The sequence below is a fragment of the Triturus cristatus genome, chromosome 1_1 (assembly GCF_964204655.1).
Source record: "Triturus cristatus chromosome 1_1, aTriCri1.1, whole genome shotgun sequence".
Taxonomy (NCBI): Eukaryota; Metazoa; Chordata; class Amphibia; order Caudata; family Salamandridae; genus Triturus; species Triturus cristatus.
The window spans coordinates 16,578,525-16,602,071 of NC_140579.1; the positions used below are offsets into that span (position 1 = coordinate 16,578,525).

Below are 23,547 nucleotides of genomic sequence, written 5' to 3' on the forward strand. Positions count from 1 at the left end.
CTTAACACCCCCGTAACATCAATATATATATATATATATATATATATATATATATATATATATATATATATATATATATATATATATATATATATATATATATATATATATTCACTGAAAAAACCATAGGTTTCAGGGGCGTTATAGTTAGCTGGACTTTTCACTTCTACAAAACCATTGAAATTCCCCCGTTATAGTTAGTTCAGCTAACTATAACTCGCGCGCCCGCAATGCACTGCTGATGACGTCACACATTACATCACTCATGACATGGTCAGTGACATCACTCATGACATCACTGATGACATCTCAAATGACATCACTGATGACATCATCCAGTGAATGTGTGTTTTTCTGAAAATTAAATATGTTTTATATATGTATATCTCAAGGTCGATGGAAGAATAAATGGGTATATAAGTGTCTAAATGGATGATTTGTTTTTGAAAAATTGATTGTGTAACTGACTGATTAAGTGTATCATAGTGAATACATGGCTTAGTGAGTAATGTTTAAATATGTAAATATCTGTATCAGTCTCTCACTTTGTGTATAAGTGGCTGCATGGGTTGGTGAGTAGCTACATGGGTGTCTATATAGGTTATTAGTTGGATTTTTGAGTATCAGTCTGAGTGTCTGCATGGTTCGGTGGGGGGTATTACGTAGTGCATAGGTGCATGAATGAGTGACTCACTCTTTGTATGTGTTGAAGACAGCATGTGTGCAGGACTGTATGGGTGGATGAGTGTGTGTATGGGTGTGTTAGTGAGTGAATGACTGTCTCAATAGTGTCTTTATGAGTAACTACATATGTTTTAAACTAGTATGTGTGAGTAACTATGGATGAGTGGCATTGTGTAACAGGATGTATAGGTGTACGAGTACATATGATGAGTGAATACATGTATGAGTGACTGTATAGGACTGTTGGTGAATGAGTGGATGTGTATGTGGATCTTAGAATTACTGAAGAGGTTGTTGTAACTGGTATTGGTATGTCCATTGTTTTGAAAAGTTTAGTCTCTATTTTTGAATGTGTGTATCAAAGGTTATATTAGGGTGAGAGGAGGTCTGCCACTCTATCACAAGGATGATGTCATCAGTGATGTCATTTGAAATGTCATCAGTGATGTCATGAGTGATGTCACTGACCATGTCATGAGTGATGTAATATGTGACGTCATCAGCAGTGCATTGCGGGCGCGCGAGTTATAGTTAGCTGAACTAACTATAACGGGGGAATTTCAATGGTTTTGTAGAAGTGAAAAGTCCAGCTAACTATAACACCCCTGAAACCTATGGTTTTTTCAGTGAATTTCTGAGGTTTTTTAAATGCTAATTTCTAACTATGCCTACAGAGATAGGACATGTGAAGAAAGAAGAAAAAACGCACTTAAAGAAAAAAAAAGAAGTGCAGAAAGAAGCAACAGAAGTCCTCAAAGACGAAGAAAAGTGCAGGAAAAAGGATAACGTGCAGAAAGAACAAAAAGAAGAGCAGAAAGAAGCCTTGTTGCAAAATCATCCTGTACCCTCAACTTTTTCAGACCGATACTGGTGGTAACTGAGTCTGACTAACCAGTCCGAGAGCCAGTGCTATGTTAAAAGACACTTAGAATACAGTGAAAACACCTACATACACTAGGGAACATTATACGTTGGGGTCCCCCTGTGATTAGCATGACCTCCTCTGTAAGCCCCTAGTATATAATAGGGCAGGGGGATTAAAACTACCTCTTAAAACAGGCCACAGGGCGTTTTTGCACACGTTAACTCAGGCCCCGTCCCCTCCCTTCACCACTGTGTAAACACACCCTGTGTCCGTTTTTAGTTGGGAGATTAAGTTCATTTGAATCCTGAGGGTCCCTAGGGTCCAACTGTGGAAATATGGATTTTTATGATCAGTTATGTCCCCTATCTTGGACCCCAACGGTTTCATGTATAAATCACAAGTACATGTATGTTTCCTCCAGTTCCAGTTATGAAGACGCAAACACATGTGCGTCCACCGTCAACATGTCCTCTTTCAGATCCGCCATGAATGGGCCGGATATTCTATTCCCAAGTATGAAAGGCCACCGGCTTTATATGGTTCATTTATCCCATTTTACAGTCCAGGCGAGTAGGCCCTGATTCTGCCATTAAGCTTTTTCCTGCCTTCTGCCTCTGAAAGCTCCAGTCTGAGCTCGCATCTGTATCCATGAACTTTGTCCTACTCCCTGCGCGGCTAACGGTGCCTGACTCGACCTGTCTGCCTGCCAAAAACTGTATTTCACCTTCAAGATTATCTGCTCTGCTCCGCTCCCCATCCAATGCATTCCTGTCTAGTAGTTTAAGTAAACATTCTTCCAGCTACCGAGCAAAAGGCCCGGCTTCTCTGTCTTTATGCAAGTAATTCATAGCCCTGTTACTATGGAAGATTTCTGCCCTCGCATCTAGTGTAGACACTTAGACGCTTGTACACGCACTAACAGTCAGTATAGTCAGTATAGAATAAGATTCTATCCTAAGAGACCTCTCTTTTTGGATAACACAGTTCTTTAAACATAGGATGTTAGATATGATTTGGGATTAGGTTGACTTGACCCCCCAGACTTCTGTCTCCACATGTAGAGCTAAATGTCAAGTCCCCTTCACCCCCTAGTTGCACGTCAATCACACGTCATGCTGCTGCGCGCGCATCTCTGCCAAGTATTTCTGCTGACATTGCGAAATTCTTTCATGGAACCACCCATTTATGACATCATACCTAGTGACGTTCTTTAGTTACGCCTAGTTACACCCATTTTTAGTTACGCATGTATGTTTTTATCTTTGTTATCAACTGTTACGCCTCCTGCATCTGTTTCACTGTAATGCCTATTCTATAAAAATGATGACCTGTCAAAGTACGTCCTTCACTTCCTGAACCTTCGTGGTGATGGAATATGGAGTCCATCAATTCGAATTGATTTTGGAATAAAGCCCGTTCCGAACCTCTAATACCACGGATTCTGCCTCTTATTTTACTGAGCTATTATTATTAATTTCCCGCATCAAATTAAGTTCCGGTAATTAAATTATTTACCACACAACTAGCCCACTAGGTACCTCCAGTAAGTGCCACAGAGCTGCGTTGCAGAGAGGTGTAAAAAGTGGCACGGCCTCGACCACCTCTCTGCAATGCAGCTCAGTGGCGCTTACTGGAAGCACTTGGAGGGCTAGTTAGCCCCCAGGGGCCCTCAGTATTGAAGGAAAATTATATCCCCAATTTAAAACGTGCCATAGTGCGTGTTTGCACACGTCACCTCAGGCCCCGTCCCCTCCCTTCACCACTGTGTAAACGCGCCCTGTGGCTTTTCTAAGTTGAGAGATTAAGTCCCCTTGAATCCTAAGGGTCCCTAGGGTCGAACTAGACCACTAGGTACCTCCAGTAAGCGCCACAGAGCTGCGTTGCAGAGAGGTGTAAAAAGGGGCTTGGCCTCAGAACACCTGTCTGCAGCGCAGCTCCCTGGTGCATACTGGAGATGCCTGTTGGGCTAGTTGGCCCTCAGGGACCCTCAGTATTGAAGAGGAATTAATTCCCGAACTTAAAACTCGCCAGGGGGCGCGTTTGCAGAGTGCTGCAAGGAGGGGGCGTGGCCTCCGGCACGATGCCAGTCTTTTATTTATTTTAATTTTTTAAGAAGGGGGGCTGTGTGGTTCCCCTTCTTATTCTAATTTATTGGCCTTGATGACCCCATCCCCCAGGGCCTGTCTCCTAATTATATTTTTTTGACCCCAATCCCCAGGGCCGGCCACTGTTTTTTATTATTTTAAAAAAATATATATTTATAGACACACCTAGGACATGCTGGACAAACCGTACGTACCTATCACCATGACGATTTGCGTGATATTCATTAAAAGGCGACTATGCATACAATGAACCCACGTGGAATGTATTTACACCACTAGTGAAGCTCTGACATGTCAGATGCCCTACCGTGCCTAATCCCGGTTGACACCCTTGTCGTTTATTTATACAAACATAGGTAGCTATTGACGGGCACATTTAATGCACATTTAATACACATGCACACCAAGCCATTCAAAGGGGATTCGACAAAAATTCGACCAAAACTATGCAAGAAACCCCCCTCACGGTTAATAAAACACACATCCACTGCCGGATGTGTAATACTTTTTATTTTTCTCTCTGGAAAGGGGACGAACATCACTTGAGAGTCACAGCGCGCTCCTGGCAGAGCCCAATGCTGTGTTACACCCACCATTGCCTGCTGAGTGCCACACACCTCTGTGTTGTATTCCACTAGCTAGTGCATATGCTATGACACTCTCTAGCCCATGTGCACTGTAACACCACCCCGTGAATATGTCATGCCACACTTGTCTTCGCACGGGTTATATTGCCCCATCTAACGTGCCTTCCTCGATGCCTATGTTATAACGCACAGTGCTATGCCATACATATTTCAATCTGGGATCCATATCTTTGTCACAGTGCATATGCAACGGTACACTCCCCAGCACATATTTTATATTACAACTTTAGAGACTAGTTAGGTTACACAACACTGCCCTGTGCATATTACACTCCAAGGCGCATATCGCATCGCACGCGCTAGTGCCTGTGCTATCTCGCGCTCTCCAATGAATCTGTCATTGCGCACAATGTATTGCATATTATATTTCACGCCCGGTTCATCTTATATCACACTTTTTGGTGCATAGTTTATACCATACACTATATCTAGTTTTCATTTTCAATGGTGCTCTCAGGACTATGTTCTATATAACACTGTGTTCACCTACGCTTTTCACGGCATTACATTTTGCGATAGGGGGTGGAGGGTCAGGGGGTGTTTCTGCCAAGTGAGCCCCGAGTCACAGTCACAAACGTCCTCTTCTTCCTGAATAAAAGTGAGATTATGCTGCATACTTGTTCATATTTTAAGTAGTTCGCACAGACACATGTTTTAAAAACAATAAAGTTCCTAATACCCGCCTTCTCTGAACAGTTAGCTTGCTGCCCCATCCGCCTCCTCCCTATCCTCTGTTGTGTGAATCCATGGACTAGCCTCCTCCCTCCTGCCATGCATGGTCTGATGTGCTGCCACTGCCCTCAATTTAGTATGATGTACCAGTCCACTCCTCCTGCCCTCCATTGCCCAATTCTGTGCCCCATCATTGACCTCCTGCTTAAACTCTGTGCTTAGCTTGCTGCCCCTATTCTCCTTCCCCCTGCCCTCCGATGTCTTTGTGCATGCCCCTGCTCCATCCTTTTTGCCCACCATGTTCCATGGACCTGCCACTCCTATCTACTCTGAGTGTTCTGTTGAGCTGCCACTCCCCTCCCACCTGCCTAGCATAGTCAGATGACTGTAACCTGTCCCTGCCACCTCCACCCTGCCTGTCCACATGCCATGCCCCTATCCTCTTCCTCCTGTCCTACATGGTCCATTGTACTGCCACACCCTTCTGCCCTCCCTGGTCTGTTGTGCTGCAACTGCTCCTCCTGCCTGCCCCGTGCGGTCTGTTGTGAGGCCCCTTCCCCTGAACTTTCTTGTCTGTGCACGGGTCCTGATCCTCCCTTCTATCCTCCATCGTCCTTTGTGCATGCCCCTGCACCCTCCTTCTTGACCATCATAGCCATTGTGCTACCACTAACCCTCCCACTTGCCATGCATGGTCTTCTGTGCTGCCATGGCCCCTCCCACCTTCCCTGTGTGGTCAGTTAGCTGCCCCTGAACCCCTCCCACCTTCCCTCCATGGTCTGTGTGTATGCCATCACAGTCTCACTGTTGCTCTTCATGGTGTGTCTTGCTTCTAGTGCCCATCCTGCCTGACCTCCATGGCTATCTTGCTGCTCCTGCCCTGCCCCCTTGCCCCCAGCCCTCTGTTTACATGTGCAGACCGCTACTCCCTCCCTCCTGGCTTGTCTGTTCCATTGTAATGCCCCTGATCCATCCCTCCTGCCCTTTATGGTCTGTTATGCTGCAGCTTTCTCTCCAGTCTGTCCATTATGGTCCTGCCTCTTGCCCCTCTGTTCTCTGTTGTCCATGTGCATGTGCATGGTCCTGTCCCCTCCCTCTTGCTTTCTATGGATTGTTGTGCTGCACTCCCATCCCGCATGCCCTGTGTGGTGTATTGTGCTGCTGCAAACCCTGATGCCTGCCTGCAGGGTCAGTTTGGTGCACCTCTCCATGTCCCTCCTGTCCTCTGTTATCCAAGTCCATGTCCCTACCCCATTTACTTCCATGATCCAATGTACCATACTTGCGAACATTTTGAACTTGGTAAGAGGGAGATTTTGAAAAAAAACCTGGGGTATTGATTCTCCCCTTTGAGTTACATTGAAAAAGAGGAGATTGTAGACAGGAGACAGATAAAATAAAGCCCATTTGAGCTTATAAACATTGGACGTTTCCTGGCTGAATCGGGTCTGTTGGCATGTTTGGTTGTACTACCATTGCCTCTTCCTTCTGCCCACAATGGTCTATTACATTGCCACAGCCTCTCTTGCAAGTCCTGTATTGTTGGTTTGTTGCCCCTGCCCCCCTTTCCACTGCCCTCCATAGTCTGTTGTGCTGCCACGGCCCTTCCTGCCTGCTCAGTGTGGTTAAATTGTTGCCTTTGCACCCTCCTACCTGCCTTCAATTTTCAGAGTCCGTGCCCCTGGCCTCTGCCTCTCAACAGTATCCTAATGAACAACTAGATTGCTAACATTCTATATTTATTACAAAAGTGTGGAACGCCTGACGTCATCTTGATGTAATCAAAACTGTAATACCTAGAGCATTTCCTTTAGAAATTACATATATGAGAGGGTCTTATTGGCATCAAAATTATGGTTAGTGCACTAAAAGACTAAAATAAGGACATATTTTCTGAGTTTTCAAATAGCGACAAAGCACTTTTAAATTATTTGTTACCTTTATGTTTTTTTATCCAGTTGACCACTTGATTAAATGTTGCACTTAGGGGAGAGGATGTGGTGTTACTTCCAGAACTGCAGACTTTGCAACTGGGGAACCAGGTTGGAGTTTCTGCTTCAGCTCGACATTCTGTGATTCTGGTCAAATCACTTAGTCTCCCCATGTCTACAACCAAAATGAATTTGTTCTTGTGTGATGTAACCAATGCTCATGTAAAGCACTCCAATACCTGACAAGTCTGCGCTATATAAAACTGCAAATACACAACATAATAAGTGTTTTGCACACTTCTGTCATTGGGCTATATTTGTGCTACATTTGGGCTCTTTTGTCTCCGGTGGCCATCTTGGGAGATTTATTTGTTATGAAGTTTCCCAATTTCCTCATGTACTGCAGTCTCCTCAGTAGGAAATGCTTTGTTTTTTACTTTGATTCCATCATGAAGGTATTCAGATATGTCACACATTTGCCATAAATTCTGAATGTTAGCACTCTAGTTGCTCATTAGATCACTGTAGTAAAACTACTGTTCACCATGGAAGTCTGCTCCTGGTATTAAAAGTGCATGTTTCAGTCTGCATGTCAGAAATTTTTAATTAAATAGAAGAGGATTTGAGAAGTCACTCAAAATGTGCCTTCATTTTCTTTCTTCAGAATTAATCATAATTTCTATGGCAAAATGAACCCCCTCATTGTGTTCCTTTTTAAATTAAATGTTTTAAGTGTTACCAGTTCATTCCAATCAAGATGGCTTCAGGTGTGCCATACTTTTGTCATAATGAAGACAGTAAGCGCTCTAGTTGTTTTTAATAACACTCTGGGACATTCTGTCATTGGGCTATACTTGGGCTACATCTGGGTGATATTTGGGCTACATTTGGGCTCTTTTGTCTCTGGTGGCCATCTTGGCAGACTTATTTGTTATGAAGTTTCCTAATTTCCTCATTTACTGCAGTCTCCTCAGTAGGAAATACTTTCAGTTTTTTACTTTGATTCCAAAGGCATTCAGATGTGTCACACATTTGCCATAAATTCAGAATGTTAGCACTCTTTTTGCTCATTAGATCACTGTAGTAAAGCTACTGCTCACCAGGGAAAACTGCTGCTGGTATTGAAAGTGCATGTTTCAGTCTGCATGTCAGAATTTTTTAATGAAATAGAAGAGGATTTGAGAAGTCAGTTAAAATGTGCCCTAATTTTTCTTTCTGCAGCACTAATCATACTTTTTATGGAAAAATGAACCCCCTCATTTTGTTCCTTTTTAAATTAAAATGTTTTAAGAGTTACCACTTTAATCCAAGCAAGATGGCTTCAGGTGTGCCATACATTTATCATAAGTAGGACTGTTAGCGCTCTAGTTGTTCTTTGGAACACTCTGGGAAGCTGCAGTAGAACACAAAGGAATCGACTGACAGTCTCTGCCCTTGTTGGATGTACATGTTTTACTGAGAATGTCAGACTTCATTCTCACATGACTGAGAAAGATAATGTGAATTTACAGAAAATAAGCTCTCAGTTTAGCTTATAGATCACCTTCCAAACCTCTGTGGGAAAAGCATGAGAAAATATTTTTCTCTCAATCATGATATCCCAGCAGAAGGCTTTTTCACATGGTGAAATCACCTTAGAACATACCACAATTCCTAAAATGAGTATAGTACCATCAACAAATGATTTATAATGTAAGTAAAGTCTTAAAACCTTCTATTAACTGCAATGCTTTTTAATGAGGTGCTGTCATGTATATTGGTCCCAAGATGGCTGCCAACACTTCTTGGATGAAGTGCTGACAGCCAATCAGATCTCAGGATGAGATGTGTGGTTAGGCTCCGCCCACATATGTATATGATTTTACTTTTGATTTTCTCAGGAACTACTGAACAGATTGACACCAGACCTGCAAAAGGCACATCCCTGACCTGAGGACTACCTCTCTGCCAAATTTCAAGTAATTCTGTTCAGCCGTTCGGGCTGTACCTTGGACTAAAGGTCCCCATGGAAAATTGCATGGGGAAAACGCGTTTTGGGACCCCCCTTTTTTCTCAGCCCCCGCTTGACGAATCCCCCCCGAGACTTTCAGGGTAGAAGCGGAGCGGAGCGCCCCACCTATTTTGAAAATTTCGCGAGGATTCGTCAACCGGCGCCAAAGTTATTCCAAATAGCATGTTGCGGATTTCCTATGGAAACACGGTCCTAACTATAACTATCTACTGGCGACCGCCAGTAGATAATATACACACACATACATTATCTACTGGCGGTCGCCAGTAGATAGTTATAGTTAGGACCGTGTTTCCATAGGAAATCTCAAAATTCTATTTTGAATAACTTTGGCGCCGGTTGACGAATCCTCGCGAAATTTTCAAAATTAATGGGGCGCTCCGTTCAGCTCCTAACCTGAAAGTCTCGGGGTGATTCGTCAAGCGGGGGCCGAGAAAAAAGGGGTGTCCCAAAACGCTTTTTCCCCATGCATTTTTCCATAGGACCTTTAGACGCAGCTACAGCCCGAACGGCTGAACAAAATTTTCTTGAAATTTGGCAGAGAGGTAGCCATAAGGTCAAGGAAGTGCCTTTTGCAGGTCTGGTGTAAATCTGTTCAGTATTTCCTGAGAAAATAGCATTTAAAAGCATATCAATATCTATACGCGCGCAGGGTGCGCGCACCGTGCTCGCACCCCAACGTGCGTTAGTGTAATTCTGATTGGTGGTCACATGTTAGTCAACGTTCGAATCGGTCGAAATCAGAAAGTGTCGGCCGCCATTTTGTTTGTTTTCAGTGCGAGACTGAAAAAGGAAGGTGGCGAACGTGAAAAGGGGGCAGGGTAGAGAGTTCCTGACCCCCTAGCCTTTGTCAGGGGGTCCCTGAAGGACCCCGAAGGCAGAAAATTTACTTATTTATTTTTTAAATCGCGGGGGTGCGCACACTGTGCGAGCACGGTGAAAACCCCCCCCCAAAAAAAAATTATTTTTTAATACGTTGTTTATTGTAAAATATATAAAAAAAATACATAAATAATTTAGCATTTAAAAAACCGTACAAATTCACTTAAAAAACCATAGGTTTCACACATGTTATAGTTAGGTGGATATTTCACTCGTAAAAAACCAATGAAATTCCCCCGTTATAGTTAGTTCAGATAACTATAACTCGCGCGACCGCCACTCTATCACAAGGATGATGTCATCAGTGATGTCATGAGTGATGCCACTGACCAGGTCATGAGTGATGTAATATGTGACGTCATGAGCAGTGGATTGCGGGCGCGCGAGTTATAGTTATCTGAACTAACTATAACGGGGGAATTTCATTGGTTTTTTACGAGTGAAATATCCACTTAACTATAACATGTGTGAAACCTATGGTTTTTTAAGTGAATATATATATATATATATATATATTCACTGAAAAAACCATAGGTTTCACACACGTTATAGTTAGGAATTAGCATTTAAAAAACCTTGCAAATTCACTTAAAAAACCATAGGTTTCACACATGTTATAGTTAGCTGGGCATTTTCCTTGTGAAAAACCAATGAAATTCCCCCGTTATAGTTAGTGCAGGCAACTATAACTCACGCGACCGTAATCCGCTGCTGATGACGTCAGATATTACATCACTGTATTTACACATTTATATACCCATGTCTTCTTCCTTTTTTTTTTTAGCTATACATATATTTTTTTTTTTTCAGAAAGACACATATGTCATCAGTGATGTAATATCTGACGTCATCAGCAGCGGATTACGGTCGCGTGAGTTATAGTTGCCTGCACTAACTATAACGGGGGAATTTCATTGGTTTTTCACGAGGAAAATGCCCAGCTAACTATAACATGTGTGAAACCTATGGTTTTTTCAGTGAATTTGTACGGTTTTTTAAATGCTAAGTTACTTTACGCCGTTCGTGCCGTGCGCGCACGGTGGGCACGCGGTGCGCTTTGCGCGCCCACTTCACGCAGTTCGTTCCGTGCGCGCACGGTGAGCACGCGGTGCGCTTTGCGCACCGCGCGCCCACTTTACGCAGTTAGTGCCGTGCACGCACGGTGCACTTTGCGCACCGTGCACGCAGGGAACGCAGTGCGCTACGCGCACCTCGCGCCCACGTTACGCTTAATGGGCCATGTCGCGCACCGTCTGCACAAGGAGGACACATGATACGCTTTGTTGTTAAGGGCTTAGCCATTAACTGTTCACGCAATATAAGCCATGCATGCACACTGAGCTGCGCGCAGCGTGCGCACACGGGGGGACTGCAATTGGAATTTTTGTAAAAAGCGTTTACAGCGTGCGCGCACGCTGCGCGAACCTCGCAGAATTTTTTTCATTCCTATAGTGCGCGCACGCTTCGCGCACTCGGCGATTTACCTAAAAAAATTATATTTTTTAAATTGCCCTTGGGGGACCTCCTGGGACCCCTTGACCCCTGCTAGGGGGTCAGGAACTGTCCAGCGTGCCCCCTTTACATGTTTTTCTCCTTTGTGTTTCACCACCCTCTCAGTGCGAGAGACAAAATGGCGGCCGACACTTCCTGGTTTCGACCGATTCGAATGTTTACTAAGATGTAACAACCAATCAGAAGTACGCTCGCGGGCGGCCGAGTGCGCGCACGCTGCGCGCGTATAGATATATATATTGATTTAAATGCTATTTTCTCAGAAAATACAGAACAGATTTACACCAAACCTGCAAAAGGCACCAAACGGACATTATGGCTACCTCTCGGCCAAATTTCACGTAATTCTGATCAGCCGTTCGGGCTGTAGCTGCGACTAAAGTCCCTATGGAAAAATCCATGGGAAAAACGTGTTTTGGGACCCCCCCTTTTGTTTTGGGACCCCCCCTTTTTCTCGGCCCCCGCTTGACGAATCACCCCGAGACTTTCAGGGTAGGGGCGGAGCGCCCCATTAGTTTTGAAAATTTCGCAAAGATTCGTCAATCGGCGCCAAAGTTATTCAAAATAGAATTTTGAGATTTCCTATGGAAACTCGGTCCTAACTATAACTATCTACTGGCGACCACCAGTAGATAATATATATATATACACACACACATATATACACATACATATATACACACATACACATATATATATATATATATACACACACACACACACACACACACACACACACACACACCCACCCCCGCGCACCCCCCCTATCTGGCCAGCGACGTTTCCCAAAAAGGTTTCCTCGTACCTGCGCAGCGCAGTGCACTAGTACTCCCAGTAAGCGCTTATGCAACAAAAAAGATATATGCCTTCCCAGACTTTTCTCACAAAAGAGTGAGGACTATTCAGCAAGGCTGTATGCTTGTGTGTACTATACACGAGTGTCTGTACTAATAGCCACCTTCTAAATTACAGCACATAACAAAAGAGGATTGTTTCTTCTGCTTCAGTGGACTGTAACAAATAATGGTCTTATTCTACATATGGCAATGTCATTTTTTTAGGTCTCGCAAGCGCTGCATAGGAGGAGCTTTAGCCGTTGCTCTGCTCTTTTTGGAAGCACATACTCGTGCTTGTGGTGACATCCACCTTGCGGGAGCGAGCAGGGGCGCGCCACGAGTACGTGCTTCCAAAAAGAGCCGGCTGTGCACGCACGCACCACTCCCGGGCCAGCAAACACATGATTGCAGTGCCAGCAGTGTGTTTTGCTATTACTGTGACAAGCACGCGGGTGCTTTAAAATAGCAGCATTACTTATTCACTAGTGCACGGCTATCATTTACTTTATGTTTTGCTTTTAATCTGACAGTTTTCTCATCACTTCTTCCCTCGTGCTCAATCTTGCTTTTTTTTTTTATCATTCACTGTGTTTTGCTTCCACCTTTTCTCACTATTGGTCACCACGTCCACCACCACCACCACCACGTCCACCACCACCACCACCACGTCCACCACCACCACCACCACGTCCACCACCACCACGTCCACCACCACCACCACCACGTCCACCACCACCACCACCACCACCACGTCCTCCACCACCACCACCACGTCCTCCACCACCACCACGTCCTCCACCACCACCACGTCCTCCACCACCACCACGTCCTCCACCTCCACGTCCACCGCCCCCACGTCCACCGCCCCCATCCACCCCCACCATGTCCACCACCACCCCCACCATGTCCACCACCACCCCCACCATGTCCACCACCACCCCCACCATGTCCACCACCACCCCCACCATGTCCACCACCACCCCCACGTCCTCCACCCCCACGTCCTCCACCCCCACGTCCTCCACCCCCACGTCCCCCACCCCCCCCACGTCCCCCACCCCCCCCCACGTCCCCCACCACCACGTCCACCACGTCACCACGTCCACCACCCCGTCCACCACGCCCACCACCACCCCGTCCACCCCGCCCATCCCCACTACGTCCACCACCACAACGCCCACCCCGCCCACCACCACCACCCCGTCCACCACCACCACCCCGTCCACCACCACCACCCCGTCCACCACCACCACCCCGTCCACCACCACCACCCCGTCCACCACCACCACCCCGTCCACCACCACCACCCCGCCCACCACCACCACCCCGCCCACCACCACCACCCCGCCCACCACCACCGCCACCACCCCGTCCACCACCACCACCACCACCACCACCACTGACAGGTAAAATGTCACTGGAGGGCAGGGGTAATAGGAGTTTCAACCCCGTCTGTACATGGGACATTTAAGGATGTATTGGGTGCGAAAAGACAGGAATAGGGGCTAGAAGCATTACACCAGATCTTTTGAAGAGGCGCAATGTCACAGGGGCTCCTGTAAAAGTACTCGCAGCATCTCTACCTCCCAGTGGCATACCAGCACGAGCCACTCACTGAAAACAAGCATTGGCATAGCCAATACGTCTCGCCTTTGGGACCTTGTAGGTGTTTAGACATGCAACACTTGATGTTGTTGCACCAAGGATATTGTGCTGGATAACTAAACATTTATAAGGTCCCATCCCAAAGGCAAGACCTATTGGCTATGCCAATGTTTGTTTTACCTTTTACTACAGGCCATTAGATCAGTGCAAAGCAAATAACCAACCTAGTATGTTGCGATTTATACACAGACTGGCACAGGACAGTAGTTTCACACAATGTAGGAGTCTTTCTATTCCCCAGACATCTGTAATGCTACTTTTTTGGAAGAGCAGAAACCTATTTAGTCTTTTGACCACAAAGGACCATAGTCACCCTCTTCAGGGAGCACTACAGCTGTTAATCTTGGGACAGGGAGCATCTCGAGTAAAACCCCCTTCAACCACTACACAGTTTTAATCCTAATCCACCCCATTAAGTGTTGATACCCTTAGACCATTCATCATTGCCTCAATGCATTTGTGAAGCTAGCTATGGATGCAATCCATGCTTCTAGGGCATGAAATGACCTCTGGGGACGACTGCGGAGCCGTGGGGCCTGGAGGACGGTGGAAGCCGCGAGCTGGACCATGATACAACAACTGGACAAGAGCGTATATATTTCGAGCCCATAAGACTAATGATAACCTAATTGACTTACCCATCATCATGGATGGTTTTGGGGAGTAAATGTAATGTAAATTGATACTTGTATAGCGCACTACTCACCCGCAAGGGTCTCAAGGCGCTTGTACGAATACCGCTGTGGAACCCATCCTGGCTTTCCCTGTGAGGCGTCCACTCCTGGGCACCCCCAAGGTGGAGGCCAGGCATCCTTAGCGTTGTGGGGGCCGTTGTGGAGATTAAGCAAGCTATTGCCCAGAGTTGCAGAGTGGGACTCCATGATTGGAATGGCACCGAGGCGAGAATTATCAGGTCCGTGGAATTTTTGAGCCCAAGACCCGCCGAGGTGGGGAATTGAACCCTGGTCCCGGGCTAGACCTCTGCATCAGGGTCTGCCGCTCGAATCACTGAGCCACACTTCTCCACGTGGACAGACATTGTTGTTCTTTGGCATCCGAATTAAGGCACTAAATGCTCACTTCCGATAATGTAACGATCATTGCGTATGTACTATCCGTATTCTGTTACATGTGGTAATAGGTTATGCCTGTTCCAGGAATGTAAACGTCACAATGTATGTACGCTGCTCCGATTTAGCTGCTTATAGTTAAAAATGACTTGGCTTAAAGATTTATGTTATGTACCATTTAAAGAGGTTATCAATAAAGTGTGTTAAAGAAAAAAAAATGGATGCAATCCATGGTTGGGAGCAGACTTGGTGATGAAGCATGCTACATAAATGTGGGTGAGCCCCGCAACATATGCTGGCGAGCCCGGCATCCTATGCGGGCAACCTCTCCCCGATTAGAATACGTAGCAGGGTGTGAAAATGGGCATTTTCAATCATCCAGATAGGATTTAATCACATCACACTCCAACTGTGTCCTGACCTATTAAGCAGGAACCCCCCGCTTTCCCTTGTTTTTTTTTCTATTGTGCAAGATAACTGGCCCTGCTTCTGCCCTCCCAGCCTGTGAGAGTGGACCGGTGGTGGGTAACTGTGTGATTACATGAAGGGTACTTTTAGAGAAGCACATACAGAAACCTGCAACATCTCTAGACCCACAAGCGCTGCATGGAGAATTCCCACTTAAGACCGCACCTGTACGCATGGAGTAAGATTGCCCACCACTGACAAGAAACACCTGTACCTTCTTTTTCTTTCCAGCTTTAGGAAGTGGAGCCGCATCTGAAAATACACAAAGGGAGATAGAAGTGAGGATTGATAACAGACCGACCAAATTACTGAGCCAAACACATTGCACTTTCCAACCACTCATTGAGGCACGGCCTTCTCCTCTGTCTTGAAGAAACGTGGCCCACATTTGCATTCTGAAACTTCCATCTAAGATTCGTCTGAGGCTTGGGTCTAAAGCAAAGAACACCCCTTTATTGGTACTGGTTAACTGCTTGACTATAAAGGGATATCATTTTAATGCATTATTAACCTAATGAGCAAACTGACGACAAGTAGTTTAACTGACAAGGTGGTGTACATATGGCGTGCTGGGAGATATCCGGCGCTACGCACAAAGGGTTTGCTAAACAGAGCACATCCACTTACTACTGAACAGAAACCTGCCGGTAAGCAATATATTGCAGTAGCAACCCTCCACCCAGCCCAGCAAGGCGTGGCGAACATTTTCCCCTCTGCATCCACTGCTACTCTCAGACTTGCGTTTCTATCCTTTCTTATTTTCTCTTTTCTAGTGGCCAACACAATTATAATCTGACAATTCAAGTCCCAAATGGTTTGGGACAGCCTCCACGAATTAGTTTACGATTATGTACATGTTTAATCAATCAATAAATACATTTTTATTTGGCCTCCGTGGCCATAAAAGCACATTAAAAAAAATACACAATTAGTCTAGTCAAAATTATACTCACAGACATCTAAATTAAAATAAAATAAAATACAGCAACTGTTTAAAGTGCAACCTTCGATAAGATAAAAATACATTACAAAAAACAAATACAGCAAAAGACATCTTAACAAATACTGTATAAAAGGGCGTCAGGCTCAACCTAATAAAACCGAACAAAAACATCCATATAAGGTCCGCCAAGTAAGTAGGAATAATAGGGCCACCTCAAACCATCGATCTAATCACATTTTAACCAGTCTACATGAACAGTACATTTATAAAAAAAAGCCCACTGTCGCAGTTAATTTTGTAGCAAAAAACACCTCTGCTAAAAAACGAGATAAAAAGCATCAGGTTTTTGGAGAATCCAGAAGTTGCAAGTAAAGTTAAAGCAGGCCTCGCTTGATAAAAATCCAGAGGAGCAGAAAGGGGGGCTAATGCACTTTCATCTTAAGGCTGACCAGTTAGGGCGAGTCAAAACAATATGCCAAGTGTCTTGTGCATAAATCATGTAACATGTGCTAAAAGAACAGTCTAATGGCTTATGCCACCCCATCAACAGCTGTGGAAACAGATTTAAACAGAAGTTGGCAGTCTATTATGATGAGCGGCCATGTCCAATGTTAAATACATTTCCATTTTATTCATGGATTTCACCATCATAAGGTGCTTATTAGTATCTTTGGATTAAGATAATATTAGCCTTGCTTCACGGGTAGTGAATGTAAAAACCTCGTTCGTCCAACCTATGTCCAATTTACTAATCAGCTCTGGGGTACTGAACAACTGAGGTTTACCCAACCCCCCCAGGGTTGTTTTGACGTAACTTAACCATAGAATGTGATGACTTCGTTCCAAATTCATGCAATCACAATCCTTCTGTTAAATTCCAGTCCATTCTTAAGCCATAGAGAGCCAAAGAAGCATTAGGCGGAGTCGAATAGACTCAGTTATTAAATTTGCTCCCATTTCTTCATGAACTATTTCCTCCGGGACACTCTGGGGAATTCTTATTAGCCTTCTAAAAATGTAGTATTCAGCAACTTGAATTGAACAGCAAGGTTTGTACCCCCATATTTCCACACCAAACACCACCATGGGAACAAATGTTGCATTCTAAAGATGTAAAACAAATTTAATATGACTGTGTCCTACACGTCTACTAAAGAAAACTATCCCATGAGCTACCCTATTAAGGGATTGTACATGTGCTTTAATCCGTGGTCGCCAGGTCAGTTGGTGTGCAACAGAATACCAAGGTAACAAAACCCGTCCACTTTCCCTAAACAATGATCCTTGATACAGTGTGCTTTTGAGGTCTTATTCTTTGTCGAGCCACCTGTCATAGTTTAGAACTTAAGATAATTAATTTTCAGTCCTAAGTCCTCCATAAATACGCGTTTAAATGCTGCATGCAACGATTGGTCTACTGTTTAAAAATACCAGTAAAAAGTTTGCATTTCATTTTAAAATGCAGAAGCAATCTACCTGCACCAGCCGAAGGCGTGCAAAGCTCAGACAGATCAGCAATTCCCACGGAATCATCAAACCCTTCTGAGTGCATACACTTATCAATAATAGACACTTTTCAATACTCACCTTCTTCATCACTGGCCTGGACTGAAAGCTTCTTCATCCGATCCACCACCAGCTGCTCCTCCTCATCCTCCTCTTTCTTCTTGCCTTTCCGCTTGTCACGCTTCTTCTTTTGCTGTTGGGAAGAAAAAGATAATGGAGTCTTTGACAGAAGGCCAGCCATGAGGTAGTCAAAAGAGACATGGCTGAGGCCAAAGCCAGGCCCAACTTACCTGCAGCTGCTGCTCCTTCTCTTTCGCAGCCGTCTCCTCCACAATGACTTGCTTATCATCAGCGGCCAACTCTTCAAAAAACTGTCAGGGGGAAAAAACAATGGTCATAGACCACAGAAAACAACATTCTGCCATAAGTCAACCAGGAAAAACGCTGAAGCACACATTCACTTCTTGCTGCTTACTGCCCCTATCCATGAACTACAAGTGGATAACAACTCCCCTTTGCATGCAAGGACACACAGGAACGTCTCAGGTCTTACCGATTTCTTCAGCTTTTTGTCCTTCTTCCCTTTCTTAATCACCTTTTCTGCAAAAATAAAGAATCGAGTAAGGTCATACTAAAAACTGCACTAGTCGGACAGTAATAACTTTATGACATACTCAAACTATGTTGTTAGTCAAGCTAATTTCAAACAAATCTGAGGCAAAGGAAATATTTACCAAGACCACCACGTCATCTGCAAAAACTCCATGTAGCACATATACTCCCGGCAACAGGTGCAATATTAACCTGCAGAAGACCCCGGGCTCCTTTCAAAAAAGGGTTATTTTCTCCACTTAGCACTAACAACTTATGAACCACAAGTACCCCACCCTCACAGCATGACAGCCGGCCCAGGTCCCCTTCACTTCCGAAGGTACCATCCACGCATTCAGAGCTGGCTGTAGCCCTGCCGATTCAGCAAAACAGCAGAACAAAGGCCATCCCCCTCCTCCCACCAAACCATCCCTGCACTGAACAGTATGCGGGGGTGGTTTGGAGAGAGATGAGGCAACAGGAATGAGAAAAGGGCAAAACTGCTCCAACATCCTGCTTTGCTTTATTATCCTACCTCACAACATTCCAGGGTGGGAGAAAGCTTCCACATCAACACAGCTGCCAAAACACTTTCCATCTTCGACAAAAATAAAATTACATCATTTATGTAAAATATTTACTCATTCCTTGGTTCTACAAGAGAACTAAGCAGTATGGGATGTGAAAAGGGGAGAAGAAGCAGAACAAAGCTTATTTTGAAAAGGGGAGGAGAGGGTGGCTTGGAATGCAAGAATGAAGCAAGATCAGACATCTACATAAGGCATAATGAGGAACGATCAATAACAATTGGCAACAGATATTAGGCAGGAACTTGAAATAGTCAGAAAATTCAACATGGCAGAGGAGAAACAAAAAGTGCACCAGAAGACCTTGAGAAGGGTAAGAAAATGCAGGAACAGACTTCGACAAGGTGTGGGTAGGAAAAGCGCTGGGAAAGATCTCAACGAGGTGCAGGAAGAAACAGGGCAGGAGCAGACCTCGAGAAGGTCTCAGTAAGAACAGGGTAGGAGCAGACCTTAAGAACGTGCAGGTAAACATCGGCCAGGAGCAGAACTCGAGAAGGTCCATGTAGAACAGGGCAGGAGCAGCCCTCAACAAGGAGCAGGAAGAATCAGTGAAGGAGCCGACCGTGAGAAGGTGCATACAAAACCAGGGCATGAGCAGACCTAGAGAAGGTGCATACAAAACCAGGGCATGAGCAGACCTTGAGAAGGTGCATACAAGAACAGGGCAGGAGCAGACCTTGAGAAGGTGCATACAAGAACAGGGCAGGAGCAGACCTAGAGAAGGTGCATACAAGAACAGGGCAGGAGCAGACCTTGAGAAGGTGCATACAAGAACAAGGTAGGAGCAGACATTGAGACAGTGCATGTAATAACTGGGCAGGAGCAGACTTTAAGAACGTGCGAGTAAACATGGGCCAGGAGCAGAACTCGAGAAGGTCCATGTAGAACAGGGCAGGAGCAGCCCTCAACAAGGAGCAGGAAGAATCAGTGAAGGAGCCGACCGTGAGAAGGTGCATACAAAACCAGGGCATGAGCAGACCTTGAGAAGGTGCATACAAAACCAGGGCATGAGCAGACCTTGAGAAGGTGCATACAAGAACAGGGCAGGAGCAGACCTTGAGAAGGTGCATTCAAGAACAGGGCAGGAGCAGACCTTGAAAAGGTGCATACAAGAACAGGGCAGGAGCAGACCTAGAGACGGTGCATACAAGAACAGGGCAGGAGCAGACCTTGAGAAGGTGCATACAAGAACAGGGTAGGAGCAGACATTGAGACAGTGCATGTAATAACTGGGCAGGAGCAGACTTTAAGAACGTGCGGGTAAACATCGGCCAGGAGCAGAACTCGAGAAGGGTCATGTAGAACAGGGCAGGAGCAGACCTCAACAAGGGGCAGGAAGAATCAGTGAAGGAGCAGACTGTGAGACGGTGCATACAAGACCAGGGCAGGAGCAGACCTTGAGAAGGTGCATACACGAACAGGGCAGGAGCAGACCTTGAGAAGGTGCATACAAGAACAGGGCAGGAGCAAACCTTGCGAAGGTGCATACACGAACAGGGCAGGAGCAGACCTTGAGAAGGTGCATACAAGAACAGGGCAGGAGCAGACCGCAAGACGGTGCATACAAGACCAGGGCATGAACAGACCGTGAGACGGTGCATACAAGACCAGGGAATGAGCAGACCGTGCGAAGGTGCATACAAGACCAGGGCATGAGCAGATCGTGAGAAGGTGCATACAAGAACAGAGCATGAGCAGACCGTGCAAAGGTGCATACAAGACCAGGGCACGAGCAGACCGCAAGACTGTGCATACAAGACCAGGGCATGAACAGACCGTGAGACGGTGCATACAAGACCAGGGAATGAGCAGACCGTGCGAAGGTGCATACAAGAACAGGGCATGAGCAGACCTCGAGAAGGTGCAGTAAGAAACAGTGCAGGAGGAAACCTCGAGTAGGTGCATGCAGAACAGGGCATGAGCAGACCTCAAGAAGGTGTGGGTAAAAACAGGCCAAGAGCATACTTCGAGAAGGTGCATGTAGGACAGAGCAGGAGCATACCTCGAGAAGGGGCAGGTAGAAACAGGGGAGGAGCAGACCTTGAGATGGTGCAGTTAAGAACAGGTTAGAAGCAGACCTCAAGAAGGTGCGGGCAGGAACACAGCAGGAGAAGACCGAGAAGGCGCAGGAAAAAACAGGGCAGGAGCACACCTCAAGAGGGTGCGGGTAAAAACCAAGGCAGGAGCAGACCTCAACACGGTGCAGACAGGGCAGGTGCAGACCTCGAGAAAGTGCATGTAGAATCAGGGAAAGTGACCTCAAAAAGGTGAGGCTAAAAACAGGCCAGGAGCAGACCTCAAGAGAGTGCGGGTAAAAACAAGGCAGGAGCAGGCCTCTAGAAGGCGTGGGTAAAAATAGGCCAAGATCAATGAGCAGACCTTGAAAAGGTGAAAGTAAAACCAGCGCAGGTGAAGACCTCAACACCGTGCAACCAGGAACAGGGCAGGTGCAAACCTCGAGAAGGTGCGGGTAAAAACAGGGCAGGAGCAGACCTTGAAAAGGTGAGGGTAAAACCAGCGCAGGTGAAGACCTCAACACAGTGCAAACAGGAACAGGGCAGGTTCAAACCTCGAGAAGGTGCGGGTAAAAACAGGGCATGAGCAGACCTTGAAAAGGTGAGGGTAAAACCAGCGCAGGTGAAGACCTCAACAAGGTGCAAACAGGGCAGGTGCAAACCTCGAGACGGTGCGGGTAAAAACAGAGCAGGGGCAGTCCTCGATAACGTGCACGTAAAAACAGGGCTGAAGCACACTATGGGAAGGTGCTGGTAAAAACAGGGCAGGAGCAGACCTTGGGAAGATGCAGGTAAGAACTTGAGCAGACCTCCAGAAGCGGCGGGTAGGAAAAGGCCAGGAGCAGACCTTGACAAGGTGCGGGTAAGAACAGGGCATGAGCAGACCTTGAAAAGGTGAGGGTAAAAATAGCGCAGGTGAAGACCTCAACACGGTGCAAACAGGAAAAGGGCAGGTGCAAACCGCGAGAAAGTGCGAGTATAAACAGGTCTGAAGCAAACTACGGGAAGGTGCTGGTAAAAATAGAGCAGGAGCAGACCATGGGAAGATGCAGGTAAGAAGAGGCCAGGAGCAGATCTCGACAAGGCGTGGGTAAGAACAAGACAGGAGCAGACCTCGAGAAGGTGCATACAGGGCAGGAGCACACCTTGAGAAGGGGCGGGTAGGAAAAGGCCAGGAGCAGACCTTGACAAGGCGCGCGTAAGAACAGGGCAGGAGCAGACCTCAAGAAGGTGCATGCAGGGACAGGGCAGGAGCAGCCCTTGAGACAGTGCAGGAGCAGACCTTGAGACAGTGCTTTAACAGGTTAGAAACAAAACCTCAAGAAGGTGCGGGTAGGAACAGGGCAGACGCAGACCTAAGTAAGGTGCGGGTAGAAACAGGGCAAGAGCAGACCTTGAGATGGTGCATGTAAGAACAGGGCAGGAGAAGACCTCAAGCAGGTGAGGGTAGGAACAGGGCAGGAGAAGACCTTGAGACGGTACATGTAGGAAAAAGGGCAGGAGCAGACTTTGACAAGGTGCAGGTAGAAAGGGCAGGAGCAGACATCTAAACGGTGCGGGTAGGAACACGGCAGGAGCAGACCTCGAGACCGTGCATGAAGAAGAGGGCAGGAGTAGACCTCAAGAAGGTGCAGGAAGGAAAAGGGCAGGTGGGAACAATGACGGATCACTTCTGGATAGAAATCTGGTGCCGAAAATGTCCAGAATCAACTGGGTAAGACCTGATAAGGGACGGGCTAAAGGTGAGATAAGCCCTTAAGAAGTGTAAAATTGAGAGAGCACACAAAACACCATTCTGAGATGCAACCAGGACATGACTGAGAGACTACAATCAGGACAAGACAGCAAAGGCAATGACAGGCGACTCGGGCAAAGGCATCAAAGGTGGTGGGATGCGACTAGGACAAAAGGTGGTGGGATGCGACTAGGACAAAAGGTGGTGGGATGCGACTAGGACAAAAGGTGGTGGGATGCGACTAGGACAAAAGGTGGTGGGATGCGACTAGGACAAAAGGTGGTGGGATGCGGCCAGGACAAAAGGCATCAAGGGTGGTGGGATGCGGCCAGGACAAAAGGCATCAAGGGTGGTGGGATGCGGCCAGGACAAAAGGCATCAAGGGTGGTGGGATGCGGCCAGGACAAAAGGCATCAAGGGTGGTGGGATGCGGCCAGGACAAAAGGCATCAAGGGTGGTGGGATGCGGCCAGGACAAAAGGCATCAAGGGTGGTGGGATGCGGCCAGGACAAAAGGCATCAAGGGTGGTGGGATGCGGCCAGGACAAAAGGCATCAAGGGTGGTGGGATGCGGCCAGGACAAAAGGCATCAAGGGTGGTGGGATGCGGCCAGGACAAAAGGCATCAAGGGTGGTGGGATGCGGCCAGGACAAAAGGCATCAAGGGTGGTGGGATGCGGCCAGGACAAAAGGCATCAAGGGTGGTGGGATGCGGCCAGGACAAAAGGCATCAAGGGTGGTGGGATGCGGCCAGGACAAAAGGCAGCAAAGGTGGTGGGATGCAACCAGGACAAAAGGCATCTAAAGGGTGGTGGGATGCGACC

At 46.4% G+C, this 23,547-nt stretch overlaps 1 protein-coding gene across 1 annotated transcript in view; it reads right to left on the reverse strand.

Moving 5' to 3' along the window:
- ABCF1 (ATP binding cassette subfamily F member 1) overlaps positions 1-23,547 on the reverse strand; it is a 272,552-nt gene that overhangs the window by 235,754 nt on the left and 13,251 nt on the right. Inside the window, exons 2-5 of the mRNA XM_085637078.1 lie at positions 18,351-18,397; positions 18,088-18,168; positions 17,879-17,990; positions 15,563-15,600 (exon numbers count right to left, since the gene is read on the reverse strand). Of these exons, the coding sequence (XP_085493204.1) occupies positions 15,563-15,600; positions 17,879-17,990; positions 18,088-18,168; positions 18,351-18,397 (278 nt within the window). The remainder of the gene's footprint in view (positions 1-15,562; positions 15,601-17,878; positions 17,991-18,087; positions 18,169-18,350; positions 18,398-23,547) is intronic.